General features: G+C 34.0%; 2 protein-coding genes across 2 annotated transcripts; one reads left to right on the forward strand and one right to left on the reverse strand.

Moving 5' to 3' along the window:
- Positions 1 to 2649: 2649 nt before the first annotated feature.
- On the forward strand, positions 2650 to 13377 carry LOC100251195 (protease Do-like 2, chloroplastic). The gene is made up of 21 exons (XM_002270211.5): positions 2650 to 2943; positions 3028 to 3153; positions 3405 to 3455; positions 4868 to 4941; positions 5113 to 5176; positions 6568 to 6612; positions 6733 to 6840; positions 7565 to 7642; positions 8327 to 8393; positions 8567 to 8625; positions 8899 to 8998; positions 9430 to 9509; positions 10358 to 10414; positions 11089 to 11192; positions 11814 to 11901; positions 12003 to 12088; positions 12192 to 12216; positions 12372 to 12443; positions 12521 to 12571; positions 12657 to 12717; positions 12800 to 13377. The coding sequence occupies exons 1-21, from the start codon at positions 2764 to 2766 to the stop codon at positions 13042 to 13044; spliced, it is 1821 nt and encodes a 606-aa protein (XP_002270247.1). The 5' UTR covers positions 2650 to 2763; the 3' UTR covers positions 13045 to 13377.
- Positions 13266 to 16114, reverse strand: LOC100245859 (probable indole-3-pyruvate monooxygenase YUCCA10). The gene is made up of 4 exons (XM_002269808.5): positions 15346 to 16114; positions 15031 to 15264; positions 13659 to 13781; positions 13266 to 13576 (listed from the first exon to the last, which is right to left on the reverse strand). Exons 1-4 carry the CDS (start codon positions 16006 to 16008, stop codon positions 13415 to 13417), a joined length of 1182 nt encoding a protein of 393 aa, XP_002269844.1. The 5' UTR covers positions 16009 to 16114; the 3' UTR covers positions 13266 to 13414.
- Between the last annotated feature and the right edge of the window lie 958 nt (positions 16115 to 17072).

The raw sequence follows: 17072 nt of genomic DNA on the forward strand, positions 1-17072 counted from the left end.
GGGTTTAAAAGATGGCGCCGTTACATTTTTGTGGCGTGTTTGGCAGTACTATTGAGGTGGTGTTGTTTACCACGCCATTCATGCTGCGGCTACTTTTTGTCTTGTTTTTTAATCCGTTACGAGCCCCTCGTTGTAATATTGTAAATGTGTGAGGACTAGTTTGTGAAAATGTGTGAAATTGGATTTAAATTATTGGGGCCTTTGTGGGCTGGATCATGAGTGTTATGGGCCCAAATCAACATCAACCTTTCATCATCGCTATCAAACAAATAAATCAAATCTTAATTGAAAAAAGATTCTCAAAGAATTAAAAAAAATATATAGTGTTTGAATCCAAATATAACATTCAATAATTTTTGCATAAAAAAAAGGAGAAAAATCCCTAGTTGTGTAAAAAAAAATCGAAAATAAAGGTCATCTCAATTATATAGATTTTGTTTAATAGTTATTTTTTTAAAATTGTTATTTAAAATAAAAATATATAAAAATTGTTTGACAGATAACATATATTAGTTATTTTCACTTATTTTTTAATTATTATTTTTAAAAATAATTATATGAATATAAATAATGAGTAAAAATAAAATGATACATATATAAAATATTTTTAAAAATATGAAAATAAATTTAAAACATTTTAAATTCCTAAATAGGTTTTTATTGTACAAAACGTATTTATTCTATAAAACTATTTTTCAAAATTGTTTTTAAAAACATTTTTCAAATAAATTCATAATCATTATCGTCATTTTGTCCCAGATTAGAAAGGAAATAAAATCATATCCCAATTTGTGATATAAAAATTTTTAGCTACTAAGTACAAAAATAGTGTTTCAAGTCCAAAGTAAATTTTAAATTCATTCATACTAGTTTATCAAAGTTTTTTTTATAAAAAAGACACTTAAATTTGTTGGGAAATTTTTAAAAATAAAATAAATCATCTTTGTTTTTTATAAAAACATATTTAAAAGGGAAAAGTAGGTTTAATTCACTAATTTGAAGAAATATAAAAAGAGTGTCTCAACTTTTATAATCCCGTTTTATATTCATCAATTTAAAAATATATAATTAAATAATTATTTTTCTAAAATATAATTTTACTTGATAATATTAAATAAAATAAAAATAATATTTTATCATTTTAATTTGATAAAAGTATATTACCAATAAATATATTATAATTTTTTTATTTATAATAAATAAATATTTATAATTCCGATTAATAGTGGTTTTGTATCATGTATTATATACATCTATTCATATTCTTACCATTTTGCCAATAAAATTGAATAAAAATCTCGTTAGTTAACATCAACAATAAAATAAAAAAATAATTAAATAAAAAAATACTTCAAAATGTTAAATACAATTAAAACCAAAAAACTAAAAAATTAAAGAAATAAAATATTGATTCTCTTTATATTTTTAACTATTTTTTTTTTGTATATATCTATATTTTCTACCAGTGTGTTTTAATGAAATGAAAGTTAATATTTTTATTTTTTTTATTTTTAGTGTTACTGCTTTTTAAATTTTAATTATATTTGAAAATTTTAAATTTCTTATTTTATTGATATCAAATCAATTCCTACATTAAAAAAATATAAAAATTGTCAATTGGGGTTATAAATCAACATGTAAAAGGGTTATTTTAGTAAATAATTATTTATCTTATGAAAAACCATATCTATTTTAAAATATTTTATAACTTGATGAAAATAAAACTAATTTATAAATCTCAAGGTTATTTTCTCTACTATTTTTGCACTATTTGAAAAACGTAAATATAATCGCAGTTTGACAATTTGACCCCTATCAAAAAAAAAAAAAATTCTACAAAACATTTGCTATAAGACGAGGAGAAAAAAATTAAACAAATGGGAATTCTATTTAAAATATGTTGGCTGTGTTCTTTTATAATATAGTAATGATTTTTTTTAAAAGGAGATTATGAAGCAAAAAAACATGCGACTTCCATTGAGAGATGGACTATAATAATTTTTAAAACTAAACTTCATAATATTTTAGAAATTTTGACAATCAAATGATTTGATTATAAGTTACAAAAGAGTAATTATTTTTAAACATGCTATTATTTTATCCATTTTACTTGAATGGAATAATCATCTTTTTAATCACTATCTCATATTTAAGCACCTTATTTTTTTAAATAAGGATAAAAGTGTTAAATTAAGAATATATATATCAGTTTTCAAGATTATTTTTCAACCGTGGAAATTATATTTTATTTGATAACTGTTTTAAAAAATAATTTTCTATTATTTAAAACAAAAGACATATTTGATGGGTTAGAAAATAGAAAATAATTTTTTGTTATTAAAAAAATAAAACATTATTTTCAAAAAATATTTTTAAAATTGTTTTCACTTGTTTTATTGTTTTAAAAAATAATTATACAAATATAAAAAAATAATTAAAAATAAAATGCTACATATATGGTTAGTTTTAAAATATAAAATATAGAAAATAAGTTAGAAACAATTTTTGTTTAAAAAAAAAATTTATTTGTTCCCCCCTCTCCGAACTAATTTTGGGTCTTCAAAATTCCTCAAATCCCACGTTGGATAAAACCTAAATGAAATCAAAGACGTGAATGTCAGAACAGCTTATAATTAAACCATGGGCGCCAAACCTAATAATTTATTTAGTCTTTTAGTTTTTTGATTTTCTTACAGACAAGCGGATAAGAAATATCCGAGAGCAGCCACCATCCTCACCCTCCTCCTCCGCCCAGCTGCTCAAATGGCGGTTGCAGCCACCACTTGCTCTTTCTCTTCTCTCGCCTCCGCCTACACTTCTCGCTATTCTTCCATTTCCTCCCACCGCCGCCACCTCTCCACCTTCTCCTGCAGATCCGCTCCCAAAGCCATCAGCCGCAGCAACAAGGGAGCTTCGTCATCGCCCAATAAGCCTCCCAAACAGGTAGATAAACCCTAATTTCTCCATGTTTCTTTCTTTCTTTCTTTTTTCGATAGCTCTTTGCTTATCGCTGTTTTCTGGGTGAAGTTTGGTGGTGGATCGGGAGAGGATGAGAAGAGACGAACTCAATCCTCGCCGTTCAAATCGTTTGGAGCCCAGTCTCAGAGAAAGGACAAGAAGGGGGTTTCCTCTGACTTGAAAGAGCAGCAGCAGGTGCGTTCCATTGCGCCATTTCTGTGAAGTTCTTGTTGATAGGGTCGAGTTCAATTTTATGTTCTTTTTTCTTCAATTTAGTCATAGTTAGTAATGATGGAGCATTTTCTTCTGTTGATGTTTGCGTTTCTTTTTGCCCCATGTGTGTATTTTTATTGGTTTTTTTTGGCTCTTCTCTGTGATGGGATATGAATCTCTTGTGCTACCGGCTCCAATTCTACCTTTTGATTTGTACCCCTTTTATATTCCAGGTTGAAACAGGGAATCTTCAAGATGGAGCTTTTCTTAATGCTGTGGTGAAGGTATAGTTTTATCCTTTTCTCTGCTTCCTGTTCTTTCATATGCATTTTAGTTTTCTTTTCCTTCACCTATGCTAAGTGTTTAATAATTTAGACAATGCATTTCATTCTCAACTATTTTCATGTGTGGATTTTACATACATTTATATTAGGAATGGTTTAAATGCATGGCACTACTGTTCCAACGGGTCTAGCTCACCTGGTCTTATCATATGTATTGGGAGTCTATCATCACAGAAGCACTTGATTGGATGGTCATGTCATTTGATGAGTACCCTTTATTTTTCTCTGGATAGTTGCCAATCCATTGTTCCAAAACATCTCAATAAGGTGAGGCGTAGCTGCCAATATATTATTCTGACAAATCTCAATTAGGTGGGCACTAAGAGTGATAACTTTTCAGTCAAATCCTACTACTCTTGTTTAGAGCATGGGTGATCAAAGCCTTTGCCAACAACTTGTGTTCCAACAACGGTGAGCTTCTTTGCATGGGAAGCAGTTTGGAAAGGTATTTTGACCATGGGCAATTTAAAGAGGAGAGGTTGGACTTTGGTGGATAGGTGTTTTATGTGCAAAGATGAGGAAGAATCTATTGAGCACATCGTCTTCCACTGTCCCAAGGCAAGAATTCTATGGCAGCTAGTCTTCTTATTGTTTGGTATTGCATGGATGTTGAGTTTTTCAGCGAGATCAACTCTTTTAAGTTGGAATGGTTGTTCTGTCAGGAAGAAACAGAAGAACGCATGTAAAGCTACTCCTTTGTGTTTGTTTTAGACTATTTGGAAAGAGAGACAGGAGGGTGTTTGATAATGTAGAGCTTACTGATCAAGAGCTTAAATCCCTTTTTATGGGTAATTTGTTGGAGTTGGTCAACGGGGGTTTAAAGGATGTATCCATGTCTTTGGTAGATTTTGTAGATTGGTTAGGCTGTAAAGGGAGGGATTGTTTTTTGTTTCCCATCATTTTGTTTTTTTCCTTTGGCACTCCCCGTATACGTGTTGCATGCTATTCTTTTGGCGCTTTTTAATATATTGTTTTCTTACTTATTTAAAAATAAGTTTGATGAGTTGGATCATTTAAGTATGTCTAAATTTGTCTCTGTGGAACACCAAACTCCTAGATTGAGCTCGTAAGTCATTCTAGGCAAAAAAGCAATATGATGTTCCAAAAAATGTTTTTTTTTTTTTTTATAAAAAGAAAGTCTTTTAAGTAATTTTTATGATTTGTTGTATATGCTGTCATTTCATTTCCCAAGTGCTAATCTTGCAACTGTCAATTCGCAGTTGCATTTATTTGCTATTTATTGTTTGTTTGTTTATTTGTTTCTTCTTCTTCTTTGTTTTTCCTTAATAATTTCAATATTGAATATTTTCTGTGTGTTGCTAATCCTTCTAGCTTCTTTAATACTTGTCTAGGTTTACTGCACCCACACTGCGCCTGATTATTCCCTTCCTTGGCAAAAGCAAAGACAATATACGAGTACTGGAAGGCATGTTAGTTCTTTATCTGTTTGATACATTTAATTTTAAATACAAATTCTTTTTCTGTAAAGTCTTGGTTCTTTCAATTTTTTGGAATTCCTTTCCTTGGTGTTTTGCACCTTTTTTTTTGACAATGTCCTTCATCAGGAAATATTTGCTGAAAATTTTTCTGTATGCAGTGCTTTCATAATTGGGGATGGGAAACTTTTGACAAATGCACATTGTGTTGAACATGCTACCCAGGTAATCCTCTAAATTCTCCAACAACTGATATGGTTATTCTTTTTTTGTGGAAAAGGCAGAATGAATTAAAAGAAATGCCAGAGAGGGCAAGATCAATCTACACGTGCAGTGTACCAGAATCACCCAGGAAAAATGGGAGAGAGAAGAAAAAAATAAGAACTGGAGCTAACATTGAAATTCTGCTCGTACAGTTATGAAATCAAGAAAGGAGGATTCACTATTCTCATTAGATTTAGCTGCCGGACAAATAAAATCTTGATTTTAAATGATCTCCTTCTAACATGGGTAGCTCAACAGCTTTTCTGAAATTCTTTTGTTGCACCCTTTTTCAATGCACCAAACTGAGCAGTGCACTGCTGTCCATCACACTCTGCTTTTTCGCTTCTTAGCAAACCTGATATTCAGTCTTAAAAGGGCTTTCCCTACTATCCTTGGAACGTTGTTGCTTACGGGATTCAAAATTTGAAACTTCCTTGACCAGAACAACTTTATGATTTTCCCTTAGGAAGTCCAGCCCACGGGAGTTGAGGTATTTCCACTGACCATTTTGACGATGTGAATTTGGCCTTCTCTAAACCTAAGGGTTTTGGGAATGTGATCAATGCAGAGGCTCTAGCCCTTCTTGAGGGCCTTAGAGAAGCAAGGTATGTGGTGAATTGATTTTTAGTGGAAGGACAGTTCCTTATAAGGCCACAATCATTGAATGAGCTTCAGAGAATACTTTGTGCTCTTTGAGGTTAATTTACACTATATGGGTGCTTGAGAGGCTTGTATCAAGGATAATCGTCAGCTTCAAATGGCTTCCAGGATCTGCTAATGAAGAGGCCAGTCTTTTCAGCTTGAAGGGGAGCCCTAATGTTAGAAGAGTATAGAGGGCATTTTTACCAACCTTAATTTAAGTTACGTGGTTTCTTTTGCCATGAGATTTAATTCTTCTTCTTCTTTTTTCTTCATTTTTGGGGCCTGTGGACGGGTGGGGGGTGTGGACATTTCATTTCAATCCCCTTCATTGAAGGGCTTCTCCTTGTACTCTTATTTCATTTCAGTTCTCTTTGTTGAAGGGCTTCTCTTTGTACTCTTGCCTTTTGTTTTAATAAACCTTCATTTTTTTTTTCATAACCTTCATTTTTTTCATATAAAAATATATTTATGAAAAAATTGGTCTGCTATTTTTTCAGCACTTGTTAATTAATATATTAATGTTATTGCCTAGCAAAAAATAAAAATCAAAAACAAAAAATCTTAGTATAGTGTGATAGAGTTTTCATTGTTAATTTTCCTTTCTGTTAAGTGGTTGCAAGAATTCCTTTCCTTTTATGTTCCAATCACTTTACAGCATGATATGTATGCCATGAATGCCTACTTAAACCATGTTACTTTCATGGCTGCAGGTCAAAGTGAAGAGAAGGGGAGATGATACAAAATATGTGGCTAAGGTATCACTCCTATGATTTTCTGTTAAAGTTTATGAGTAGTTGCTTCATTATTTACTCTCACATTTCAAGTTGATTAGATGTTGCAGCTTACTTTCCTCTCAGTGATCTAATAATGTACAGGTTTTAGCACGAGGTATTGAATGTGATATAGCTTTGCTTTCAGTAGAAAGTGAAGAATTCTGGAAAGGAACTGAGCCACTCAATTTTGGACGCTTGCCACGTCTTCAGGTTTTAATTACCACTTTCTCCAGAGGGATTGTTTCATTGTGAATCCTGTTTGTCCTCTTGTGTAATGACTCTGGCTTTATTTTGAAGTGTTCATGTGCATAATTAGTGTATGAATAAGCATGTAAATAGACATAAATCAATATGTAATTAGTTAAGAACTTTTTTAAGTCTTCAGAGTACCTATATCCTTTTGTTGAAGGAATTTCCTATGAATCTTATTTATAAAGATGGATGACCAAACTACCATGCTTAATAACACATCAATGTGTTAGGATGCTGAATATTTAGCACATATTTCATGACCGTTTAAACTGTTAAAAAATAAATTAGAATCTCTAACATCATGTTAGAAACTGCAACTGAATGAAATCTAATTTAATCTTAACATCAAATTTAATGGGTTGAGGAAAGTCTTCTTATGAGTTGTCTACATGATAATTCCTCGGCATCGTATCTCTAATTTGTTTATGAAATGAAAAACTTAGTGAATTTTTCATGGCTTAAAAATCTAATTTAATCTTAACATCAAATTTAATGGGTTGAATAAAGTCTTCTTATGGGTCGTCTACATGACAATTTCTCAGCATCATATCTCTAATTTGTTTATCAAATGAAAAACTTAGTGTATTTTTCATGGCTTAAAAAGTCTCTACTCCTATATTATAAGTGTATGTTCTGGGTGAAACATTTTAAACTGTTTTTTGTGTTACTTCTCAATTGGCAGGATGCAGTAACTGTAGTGGGATATCCGCTTGGAGGAGATACTATTTCGGTTACAAAAGGGGTGGTATCGCGTATAGAGGTTTGATCTCTCTCTGTGGTCATTTCTTTGAAGAAATCTTCTTTTCTGCTCTTTTTGTTCAGTTCTTCCTTTGTTGCTAAGAGGTTTGATTTGTCACATCAAACTGTTAAATTATCATGCCTAGTATTTTCTTGATTCTTATGTCAGGATTTTCAGCTACTGTTTCTTTTGCTTTGTGTGTTTTTCACTTCTTAGTGATAGGATTCTCAGTCCTGTCATCATCTTCATCTGGATCAAACAGGAGTCTTCTATTAATCATAATACCCATACAAGTGCATAATGCCCAATAACTGCACAATGCCCCAATTTAGGCATGCAGAATTATTAGTTAAAACAAGAACCAATGTCTCTTAGAACTAGGGGCCTTCCAATAGGAAAAATTGACATGTAAATATTTATTCTGTTCAATTTTGATGGAAACTTAAGAGCCAAGTGATGGATGCGTATTATTTCATTAAGCATCTTTTGATGGAACTTCAAAGTTGCTTGGTACTTTTAGGATATTACTTTCATTTTGTTGCCAGTAATCCTCATTTATGTTGTTGTGATTAGAATCTTGTTCAAAATATGCATGCTATTTCAAGTAGCTAAGCGTTTGCACTGTACCAACCTTTTCTTTTTGTCTCTTTGTTCAAGGTTGTTTTTGAACAAAAATATCAAGGTTCTTACGAATTTTATATTCAGGTTACATCTTATGCTCATGGTTCATCTGATTTGCTGGGCATTCAAATTGATGCAGCAATAAATCCTGGTCAGTGGTGCCTAGCAACTATATTTCTAACTTAATTTATTGGAAGTTTTCTGATACATATATGTATATCAACAAAAATATATATCAGAAAAATTTCTTTATCTCCCCTTGAAAAAATGAATTTATTTTATTTTGTTAGGCATGCTATGAAACTTTATGTCTTAATATTTTAGGTAATAGTGGTGGTCCTGCGTTCAATGACCAGGGGGAGTGCATTGGAGTTGCATTTCAGGTAGATTTTCTGGCATGCTATGAAACTTTGTGTCTTAATATTAATTGGTTCTAGATTCTGGGATTCATGTGTAATCTGCAATGTGTGAAAATTGACCCCTATGGATACTACCCTGGACAAAAAATCCGGCATTTTTTCTGAGTGAGGTCTTCTCATATTTTAGTTTTGTTAATTAATACTCTCCATGTGTTTATATTTGTAATTGTGCCAGTCACTCATTTTAAGCATGCTATTTTTCCCATCATGATGTTTTTACAAGAAATTTCCTTTTAGGTTTTCAGATCTGAGGATGTTGAGAATATTGGATATGTGATTCCAACTACAGTTGTGTCTCATTTTTTGGATGACTACGAGAGAAATGGGAAGTACACTGGTAAGAAACTCTTATTGACCACATCAAACTATAGGGACATTAAGGGTTCTTCATGCAGATGACCTGCATTACCTCACTTGGGATCTGCCCTTAGAGTATATGTTGAATCTTCACAAAAGATTGATAGTGCTCATGCATGTAGTGTGCTTTAAGGATCAAAATGGCTAAAGTATAGACCTGTTATGTTCAACTTTTTTCAAGTTAAGTTAATTCTACAATACTTTTTTCAAGTATAGATCTGTATAAAAATTCATTTTGCATGACTCTCGACGGTTGTTTTGAATTCTATTCAATTGTTGGTATTTGGTTTTACTTTTCTTTCTAAATTATCGGCCTTTGTCCTTATTGTGATTCAAATATTGTAAAATTGAGCTTCCAAAGACATGGAGTCATCCTGACTGCTAAGTAATATTTTGCTAATTAACTTACAGGTTTTCCTTGCCTTGGAGTATTGTTGCAAAAGTTGGAGAATCCTGCACTACGTTCTTGCCTAAAAGTTCAGTCGAATGAGGTTCATATCTTTATCTACTCATATGGCTCTTGGGATCAGTATGATATTAGGTTTTTGCATGCTTGCAGTGATATCTTTCTGTACTATAAATCTTTAATGTACATTTCTTAAATGAAATAGTTCTTGATATTTGTTTGCATTTTGTGGGGCGTACGGTCTTTTCTTTCCATGTTAAATGTTAATAGAATCATGCATCTTCATTTTTTTCGTTAGCTTGTGATAGGACTAGTGTGTTGCTTGTGGTGGTGAGAGTCATGGGATTTGCTTGTGATGGAAGGAGGGAATTCAAGGTTGAAAGGAAGGTGGTTCCCTGGATTTTGTGTCTTGGAAAAGGTTTTATTTATTGACTCTCTTGAAGGTCTTTAAGGTGCTGATTGAGTTGCATCTAGGAGTGAGTCTATCCTGCAGAGCAGCTTCTCACACTTCTGGGAGTGGAATATAGGAGAGGTCCGGGAGGTTGGACATGGTTAGATATGGGGATGGGGAAGCAATTGAAAATATGAAATTTGGGTAATTAGAATATTGGGACAGGATTGAGTGTATCATGAATGACAATGTGTCCTGCAGGGGAAGAGTGACCATTTGTGCTGATAGATTTGTTCTTATTGATGAAGCTTGAGAAACATTGAATGCATTAGCATCTGAGTCTACTGCTCAAGCATATTATGTCATCATTGTTCTTTATAAATGTATATTTGACCAACTCTATAATGAGTAATAATGTAAACATATTATGTGCTCTGGTAGTGCCCAAATTTTCGAAGTTCATTTGTATGTCATCTGTTTCTACTAAGTGCTAAGATCCGAGCTTTCTCACAACTTCTCATAATGACATCTATTTTTTGCAGGGTGTACTGGTGCGGAGAGTTGAACCCACTTCTGATGCAAACAATGTCTTAAAGGAGGTACAATTGACATTTTTTACTTCAGGAGCTTACAGTTAAATGAGTTGGATGCCTAGTTAACACTCGCCCATGACGATACCTTCCTTCACTTCCATAGTGCTTTTTTTTTTAGGATACTTCACTTCCATAGTGGTTCTTGTCAGCATAGTCAGTCCAATGAATATTAGGATAATGACAATATTATTTTTCAAATACTTTTATGTGGTGCTTGCAATATATTGGATGAAGGAATTAACATTCTCAGTTTTTCACCTGTTGACATTTTAATCACTATGCAATATAACAACTTACAGTCTATAGAATTCTGCCAAATAAACACCGAGGACACAATAAGTGAGGTAAAGGATTAGCTATTAAGCCTGTAGAGAGTCAACAGCTAATAATATACAGTGCTCTTTTGGTTTTGTAAAAAGTTTTTTTTTTGTTTTCCAATGGTCAATTTTTATTTATTTATTTTTTAATGCATACTGCAATTAACATAGATTATTGGCATCTTTCCTACATTTTCCTTTTTCTGTATGTTTACTTATTCAAATGTTCTTACAGTTCATTTAGTATCAGTAGCCTAATAGCACAATTAACTCAGGCTTCTGGGTTTTTATAGCCCTATTAACAACCTTTAATATTTAAATATTTGAAGTTCAGTAATAGTTTTAGATTGTATGCTTTTCCAGGGGGACGTGATTGTAAGCTTTGATGGTGTTCATGTAGGCTGTGAAGGAACAGTGCCATTCCGGTCAACTGAGCGCATTGCATTCCGTTACCTCATAAGTCAAAAGTAAAAAATCTTATCCTCTACAGAGCAACTGAAGTAAAAGCTGAAACTTCTTTAGATCACATCTTTTTGTTTGTTGTATATTGGTCTGTTAGTCCTGCTTTTACTTTGGGGGGTTCTCCATTACTCAACTGCTCCTTTGGCATGGGGTGCAGAGAGGCGAATTGTTTCACTCCCACATCAACCTTTCTTCTATGGGGATCCATGCAGGGTTAATTTTTGATGGAACATAAAATGTGATGTTGGCAGCTAGCCATCTGATCCTGATCAATCTAATTCATAGCATCTTCAGAGGATATTGTACTTGTGGTTAGGGGCTAGCCCTGCAGTCAAGTGTTGGCTTTGCATAATCGGTTTGATCGGACCTGGTTTTACCTCTTGTCGTTGATACCTTTTATGATCAGCATCTGTAGGCATACCTATTAGGCAATTTAATTTTCCATAAACTACTATTATGGGGTTGCATGGTTTATCCTTATTTTACAGTCTTATTAATTTTCTTCTTCTGGTTCCTCCTTCCCCCTCCCTCTCTCTTTTCATTTTCGTTTATGTTCTGTGTCTAACCTAGGTTCAGTAAAGTAACAATTATCTTAGCTGAGGGGTGTTCTAAATTGTCTAATACAGATTTACAGGTGATGTTGTAGAGGTGGGAATTATCAGAGCTGGTGCTTTTATGAAAGTTCAAGTAGTTTTAGATCCGCGTGTACATTTGGTATGCCATTAGAATCTTGCTTTATTTCAATAATGATATTTTCATATTTCTATGTTTCGTTGCTAACTAATGCTCTGGATCCTATATGCCTTTACCTCAAGGTTCCGTATCACATTGAAGGAGGTCAACCTTCATATCTAATAATTTCTGGTTTGGTGTTTACCCCCCTCTCGGAACCACTTATAGAGTATGTTGGTTTAGACTCCAGCCTCTTGAAAATGCACTTTTAACTTTCAATGTATGTGTATGCTTGTTGTAATGCTAATTTATATTTGTTTCTGTGTTGACAGGGAGGAGTGTGAAGACACAATAGGAGTAAGTTTTGGATAATAGATCACACCTTTAGGCATGGTGTTTATATCAAACTAACATTCTATGACTTCTTGCATTATTTATACTATAAAAATAGTTTTGCTTTCTTTTCCTCTTTTCAAGCTTAAGAGTTTATTAGTCTTTTTCTTTCTGATCAGTTGAAACTACTGACAAAGGCACGCTATTCTTTGGCAAGATTTAAAGGGGAACAAATTGTGATCTTATCTCAGGTTAGTGAATAATTTTTCCAACAAGCACATACACAAGATTTGAGATCTTACCCCATGTTTCCCCTTTTCATTGATAGGTTTTAGCAAATGAAGTAAATATTGGGTATGAGAATATGAGCAATCAGCAGGCAAGTAATAATTTAAATGTTGCCCCCTTATCTTTGAGATGCTTTTGTGGATTTGCATATATCATGTGACCTAAAATGATGGCAGGTTCTGAAGTTCAATGGGACATGGATTAAAAACATTCATCATCTGGCACACCTTATTGATTGTAAGTAACATCATCCCTATTTGGTTAATGTTCTTTCCTTCCGAATTATTGTTATTCTCATGATTGTTTGGTCATTGCACAGCTTGTAAAGACAAGTATTTGGTTTTTGAATTTGAAGACAATTACCTTGCTGTTTTGGAAAGAGAGGCTGCTGCTGCAGCCTCTCCTTGCATTCTCAAAGATTATGGAATACCGTCTGAAAGATCTTCTGATCTGTTAAAACCATACATGGACTCCTTGGGAGATAACCGATCAATAAATCAAGATTTTGGAGACATCCCAGTCTCAAATTTGGAAATTGGTTCTGATGGACTCCTGTGGGCATAATCGCCATAACTTGAAAGGTCAACCTGAAGCTTCCCTTTGCAGCCACAACTGCACCACAGCCACAGCTTGCAGGCTGTACAAAGACCGATTGGTGGCATCACAGCTTCTGTTGACCCCTTGTGCCATTATGAATAACATGGGCTGTAACCTTAAAAATTTTCTACAGCCTTTTTTTTCAATACATTTTGGGAGAGTGTAGATGTGTGCAGAAGCAGCTGCAGTTCGGCTTGAAAGCATTGTTGTATTAATGTTGGGTCCTCTGGAAATGGTACTTATTTAAGTATTTTTATGATTCTATCCAAAGAGGAAATAAAAATACACCAAATTTTCTCATCCAAATCCATCTGGGTTTATGCGCTATAAAAGTAAATTACAGTAGTGTCTTAATATCATTTGCTATTTTCTCTGCATCCACACGAGCTCCAGTCAAGCCTCTTCCGGCCAATCCGGCACAATATAAACCCTTCTTTCCCTTCCAGTTGTTAGGAGGCATGAGCCTTGCAAACCCATTATCATCCAAAAGGTCATCATCCTGCTCAAAACAAATGAAATTTTTACCCCAGGAGGATCAAGAAAATTGTATAACAAATGGATGCTGACTTGTATTGACTCACCTTAAGCCACTTATTTGTCGATCTCTTAAAGCCAGTGGCGAAGACTATTACATCAAATGGATGTGACTCGCCGTTCTTAAATACCACTTCACTGCCTCTGATGCTTGTCAGTGCTGGCAAAACCTGGGTATGTTTTTTTTTATTATACAAGCAATTTTATATAATCTGTAACTGAATTTAGGAAGTGGGCAGCAGTGGAAGAGGTCTCTTGGAGGTACAATCAAGAGAATAATTATTAAAAAGGGGAAGACAAAAACACCAGGTTTTTAACAAAAGAAAGCTATTGTTCATGGAAGGGGAAACTATTGGACTAAAATTAAGGTAAATAGTGAAATGTTATTGGAGGATGTAGACATAAAAGAAGGGAGTATAACTGCTTTCCATTGCCTTCTCCCTCCTTGAGATAGGAGAGCGGGGACGGAATATTAGTGGGGTGTTTTTTTTTACATTTTGGTGGAGAAAATTTAGAGTCCTTGGAGTCTCATTTCTTTGAAGAGAAAGATTTTGTAGTCTTCTTTAGTTTGTGTGGGGATAAAGCCCTTGATTCAGATCATGGTTTTTTGAGAATTGAGTTGGGATTGGTTTGGTTTTTTTGTAGAGCTCTCTGAGCTAAGCTCATTCAAAAGAAGCCTCAATGCCACCTTTGTAGTGTTAGTTAAAAAATAAAAAAAAAGTATAAAACACTTGAAGGACTCAAACCTATCAACTTAGTGAGGAGCCTACACAAGCTTCTTGCAAAGGTTTTGGCCAACAGACCTAAAAAAGGTGATGTGTAAAGTGGTTTCAAGTTCAACTTCTTAGCATGCTTTTGTGGGAGGCAAACAAGTGTGGGATGCAGTTTTCATAGCAGAAGAATCAACTAAACAAGAGCTATAGAAGTTGAGTCATATGTAAGTTATATAGCGAGAAGGCATATGATCACATCAATTGAGGTTTTTTCTTAGTAGATTTTAAAAAAAGAAAGAAAAAAAAAAAGGTTTGGTATCAAGTGGATAAGGTGGATTAAATGGTACATTTTTGTCACTCATTTTTTTAATGGAATGTTTTTGGATTATCATTTTTTATTCTTGTTAGATTGTTATTATCGTTGAGTGGTGGTTATTATCGTGGAAGAATATTTTAACCTGGACAGAAGAATACTCTAAATATCTCCCTTTTTAACTTCTCAACAATGCATTCCCCTAATTAGGAAAGCACAGTTGAGCTAGTACGGATCATCTGCTATGACAAAGGGAAAAAAACTTGGAAAACCCCTCCCTTGTACCTTAAGCTAGGGAAACACGAGAGCATTTGAAAATATCGAAAAAGCGAATTACACAATCAAACAATCATTATGTATGAAACTAAAACTTTCACAAATCCTCTCTGTTACCTGAATCTCACCGGACTTGATCTTCTTGTAGGTTCCGAGATCAATAATTGGATACTTTCCATACTTGGCTTTGACAGTAAAGGGACCCTCTTCATGCCTGATTATGCCATATTTGGTCAAGTCTCCATACATAATCTTACTTAGCATAACAGTCAAATACTCCACCATGTTAAAGGGAAGATATCTTGCTAGAAACAGCCCCAGATGCATGATCTCCTTGGAAAGAATATGAACCTGCATGACCATTCACAGTAAAGGGACCTTTCACAAAAATCAACAAACAAAAAGACCCAGATGATTAGAACACAAATTTACCGGGCTGCGAACAACAATTGAGGTCTTGGCTCCATAATTTGAGAGGTCTAATGCAATCTCCATGCCTGAATTCCCAGATCCAACAACCAAAACAGTCTTCTCAGCATACTCTTTTCCACACTTATACTGAGTCGAATGCAGAACCTCTCCTTTAAAACTACTCAACCCCTCAACCTCCGGGATGAACGCATCGCTGGTTTCCCCACTAGCCACCACCAGGAACCGACAGGAATACTCCTCAATCTCATCGGAGCCACCATTAATAACCCTCACCTTAACCTTCCATTTTTCAGTGACTTCATCAAAACTTGCAGACTCCACCAATCTATGGTACACAGGACTTATACCAAAGTGAGAGACATAGTCCCTCAAATACTGTATGAACTGAAGTCTGGAGGGGTATGTTGGATAAGAAGTGGGCATAGGCATGTGAGCGAGCTCACAGGCTTGCTTAGGGAGGTGAAGATGAAGGCGGTCATATGATTTTTTCTGCCAGAGGGGAGCAAAACAATCTTCTCTTTCAAGAACTATGTTGGGTATTGAGAGGAGGTTAAGGGAAGCTGCAGTTGCAAGGCCTGAAGGACCTGCTCCTACCACTATTACGACAGTTTCCTGCATTTTCTTGAATGACTCTGTTTTTTTCACCTTCCTTACATTTCTCATCCAGAGAGAAATGAATTAGAACACTGATAGGTGAACCCAAAAGTTTGTTAAGTTACTATTTGATGCTCTAGCGGCCTAGCCTTGTTTGAATTGCAATATAATAAATATTTCATACACATATTATTAAAATTAAAATAATTATAAAAATTTAAGAAAAAACTTAAATATGTTGCTTCTACTATATTTAAAAAATAATTTTTATGTTTAAAAAATAATTATATAAAAACAAAGAAAAATAATATAAAATAATAAAAAATATTTTTTGAAAACATGTAACTTTTATTTTTAATAATAAAAAACATAAAATAGTTTTTAATTAATATAGGTTTGTCATATCCTAGCAACTCATTCTTACCAGGTAGGCCTCTCAATGAGCCACTTGTCAACTCGTGGAGTGGGGGGGGGGGGGGGGGGGGGGGGTGGGGAGTGGTAGCTGGGATCCGGAGTGCTGCGGTTAGAGATATTTTTGGAAGGGGGAAGAAAACTGGGAGGAGGAGATGATGGCTTGAGAGATGTGTCTTTTTGAGGTGACTTGAGGAAAAAGATATCTAGGAGGGAAGGATAGTGAACCAGTGGAGCAGTTCATGGATTTTCTGGAAAAATGTTGGAGCAAGAACAGCTAGAGATCCAACATAACTTGTTGGATAAGATCGTTTTCAGCACATTGATCGTTTGATGTTAAGGTACGTCCCGCTCTCACTTTGATCATTCTTCATTGAGTGTTCTGATTCTTACATGTTCATGATCGTTCAGGATATTTATTGATTTACTCATCGATTATCACGTCAGCTTCATTTTATTAATAGAGACTCAACTTTAGGGACTTAGAGAGGTGCTACGGTCTTTTACTGTACCTTTCCGATAAGTAACCTGACCCCGAACCCGATTTTTCGTAGACCATTTTTCGTAGACCAACCTTTTTCAAAGCAAGGAGTCACACTTAGGGTTTTCTTTCTTATTTTGTTTACCCTTTTAAAAATAAAACAAAAAGAAGTAGCGACTCCAAGTCATTTTCAAATAATCAATAAAAATCAATTTTTCAAATAAAAATCGAGTTCGCCACC

The sequence above is a fragment of the Vitis vinifera genome, chromosome 7 (genome assembly GCF_030704535.1).
Source record: "Vitis vinifera cultivar Pinot Noir 40024 chromosome 7, ASM3070453v1".
In the NCBI taxonomy this organism is placed as follows: Eukaryota; Viridiplantae; Streptophyta; class Magnoliopsida; order Vitales; family Vitaceae; genus Vitis; species Vitis vinifera.

Coding starts and splice junctions, on each gene's coding strand:
- LOC100245859 (XM_002269808.5), bottom strand. CDS start 16,008: ATGAGAAATGTAAGGAAGGTGAAAAAAACAGAGTCATTCAAGAAAATG. Junction 15,265..15,345: donor CAATTGTTGTTCGCAGCCCG/GTAAATTTGTGT, acceptor ATGGTCATGCAG/GTTCATATTCTTTCCAAGGA. Junction 13,782..15,030: donor TCAAGTCCGGTGAGATTCAG/GTAACAGAGAGG, acceptor AAACATACCCAG/GTTTTGCCAGCACTGACAAG.
- LOC100251195 (XM_002270211.5), top strand. CDS start 2,764: ATGGCGGTTGCAGCCACCACTTGCTCTTTCTCTTCTCTCGCCTCCGCC. Junction 3,456..4,867: donor TTCTTAATGCTGTGGTGAAG/GTATAGTTTTAT, acceptor ATACTTGTCTAG/GTTTACTGCACCCACACTGC. Junction 5,177..6,567: donor GTGTTGAACATGCTACCCAG/GTAATCCTCTAA, acceptor TCATGGCTGCAG/GTCAAAGTGAAGAGAAGGGG.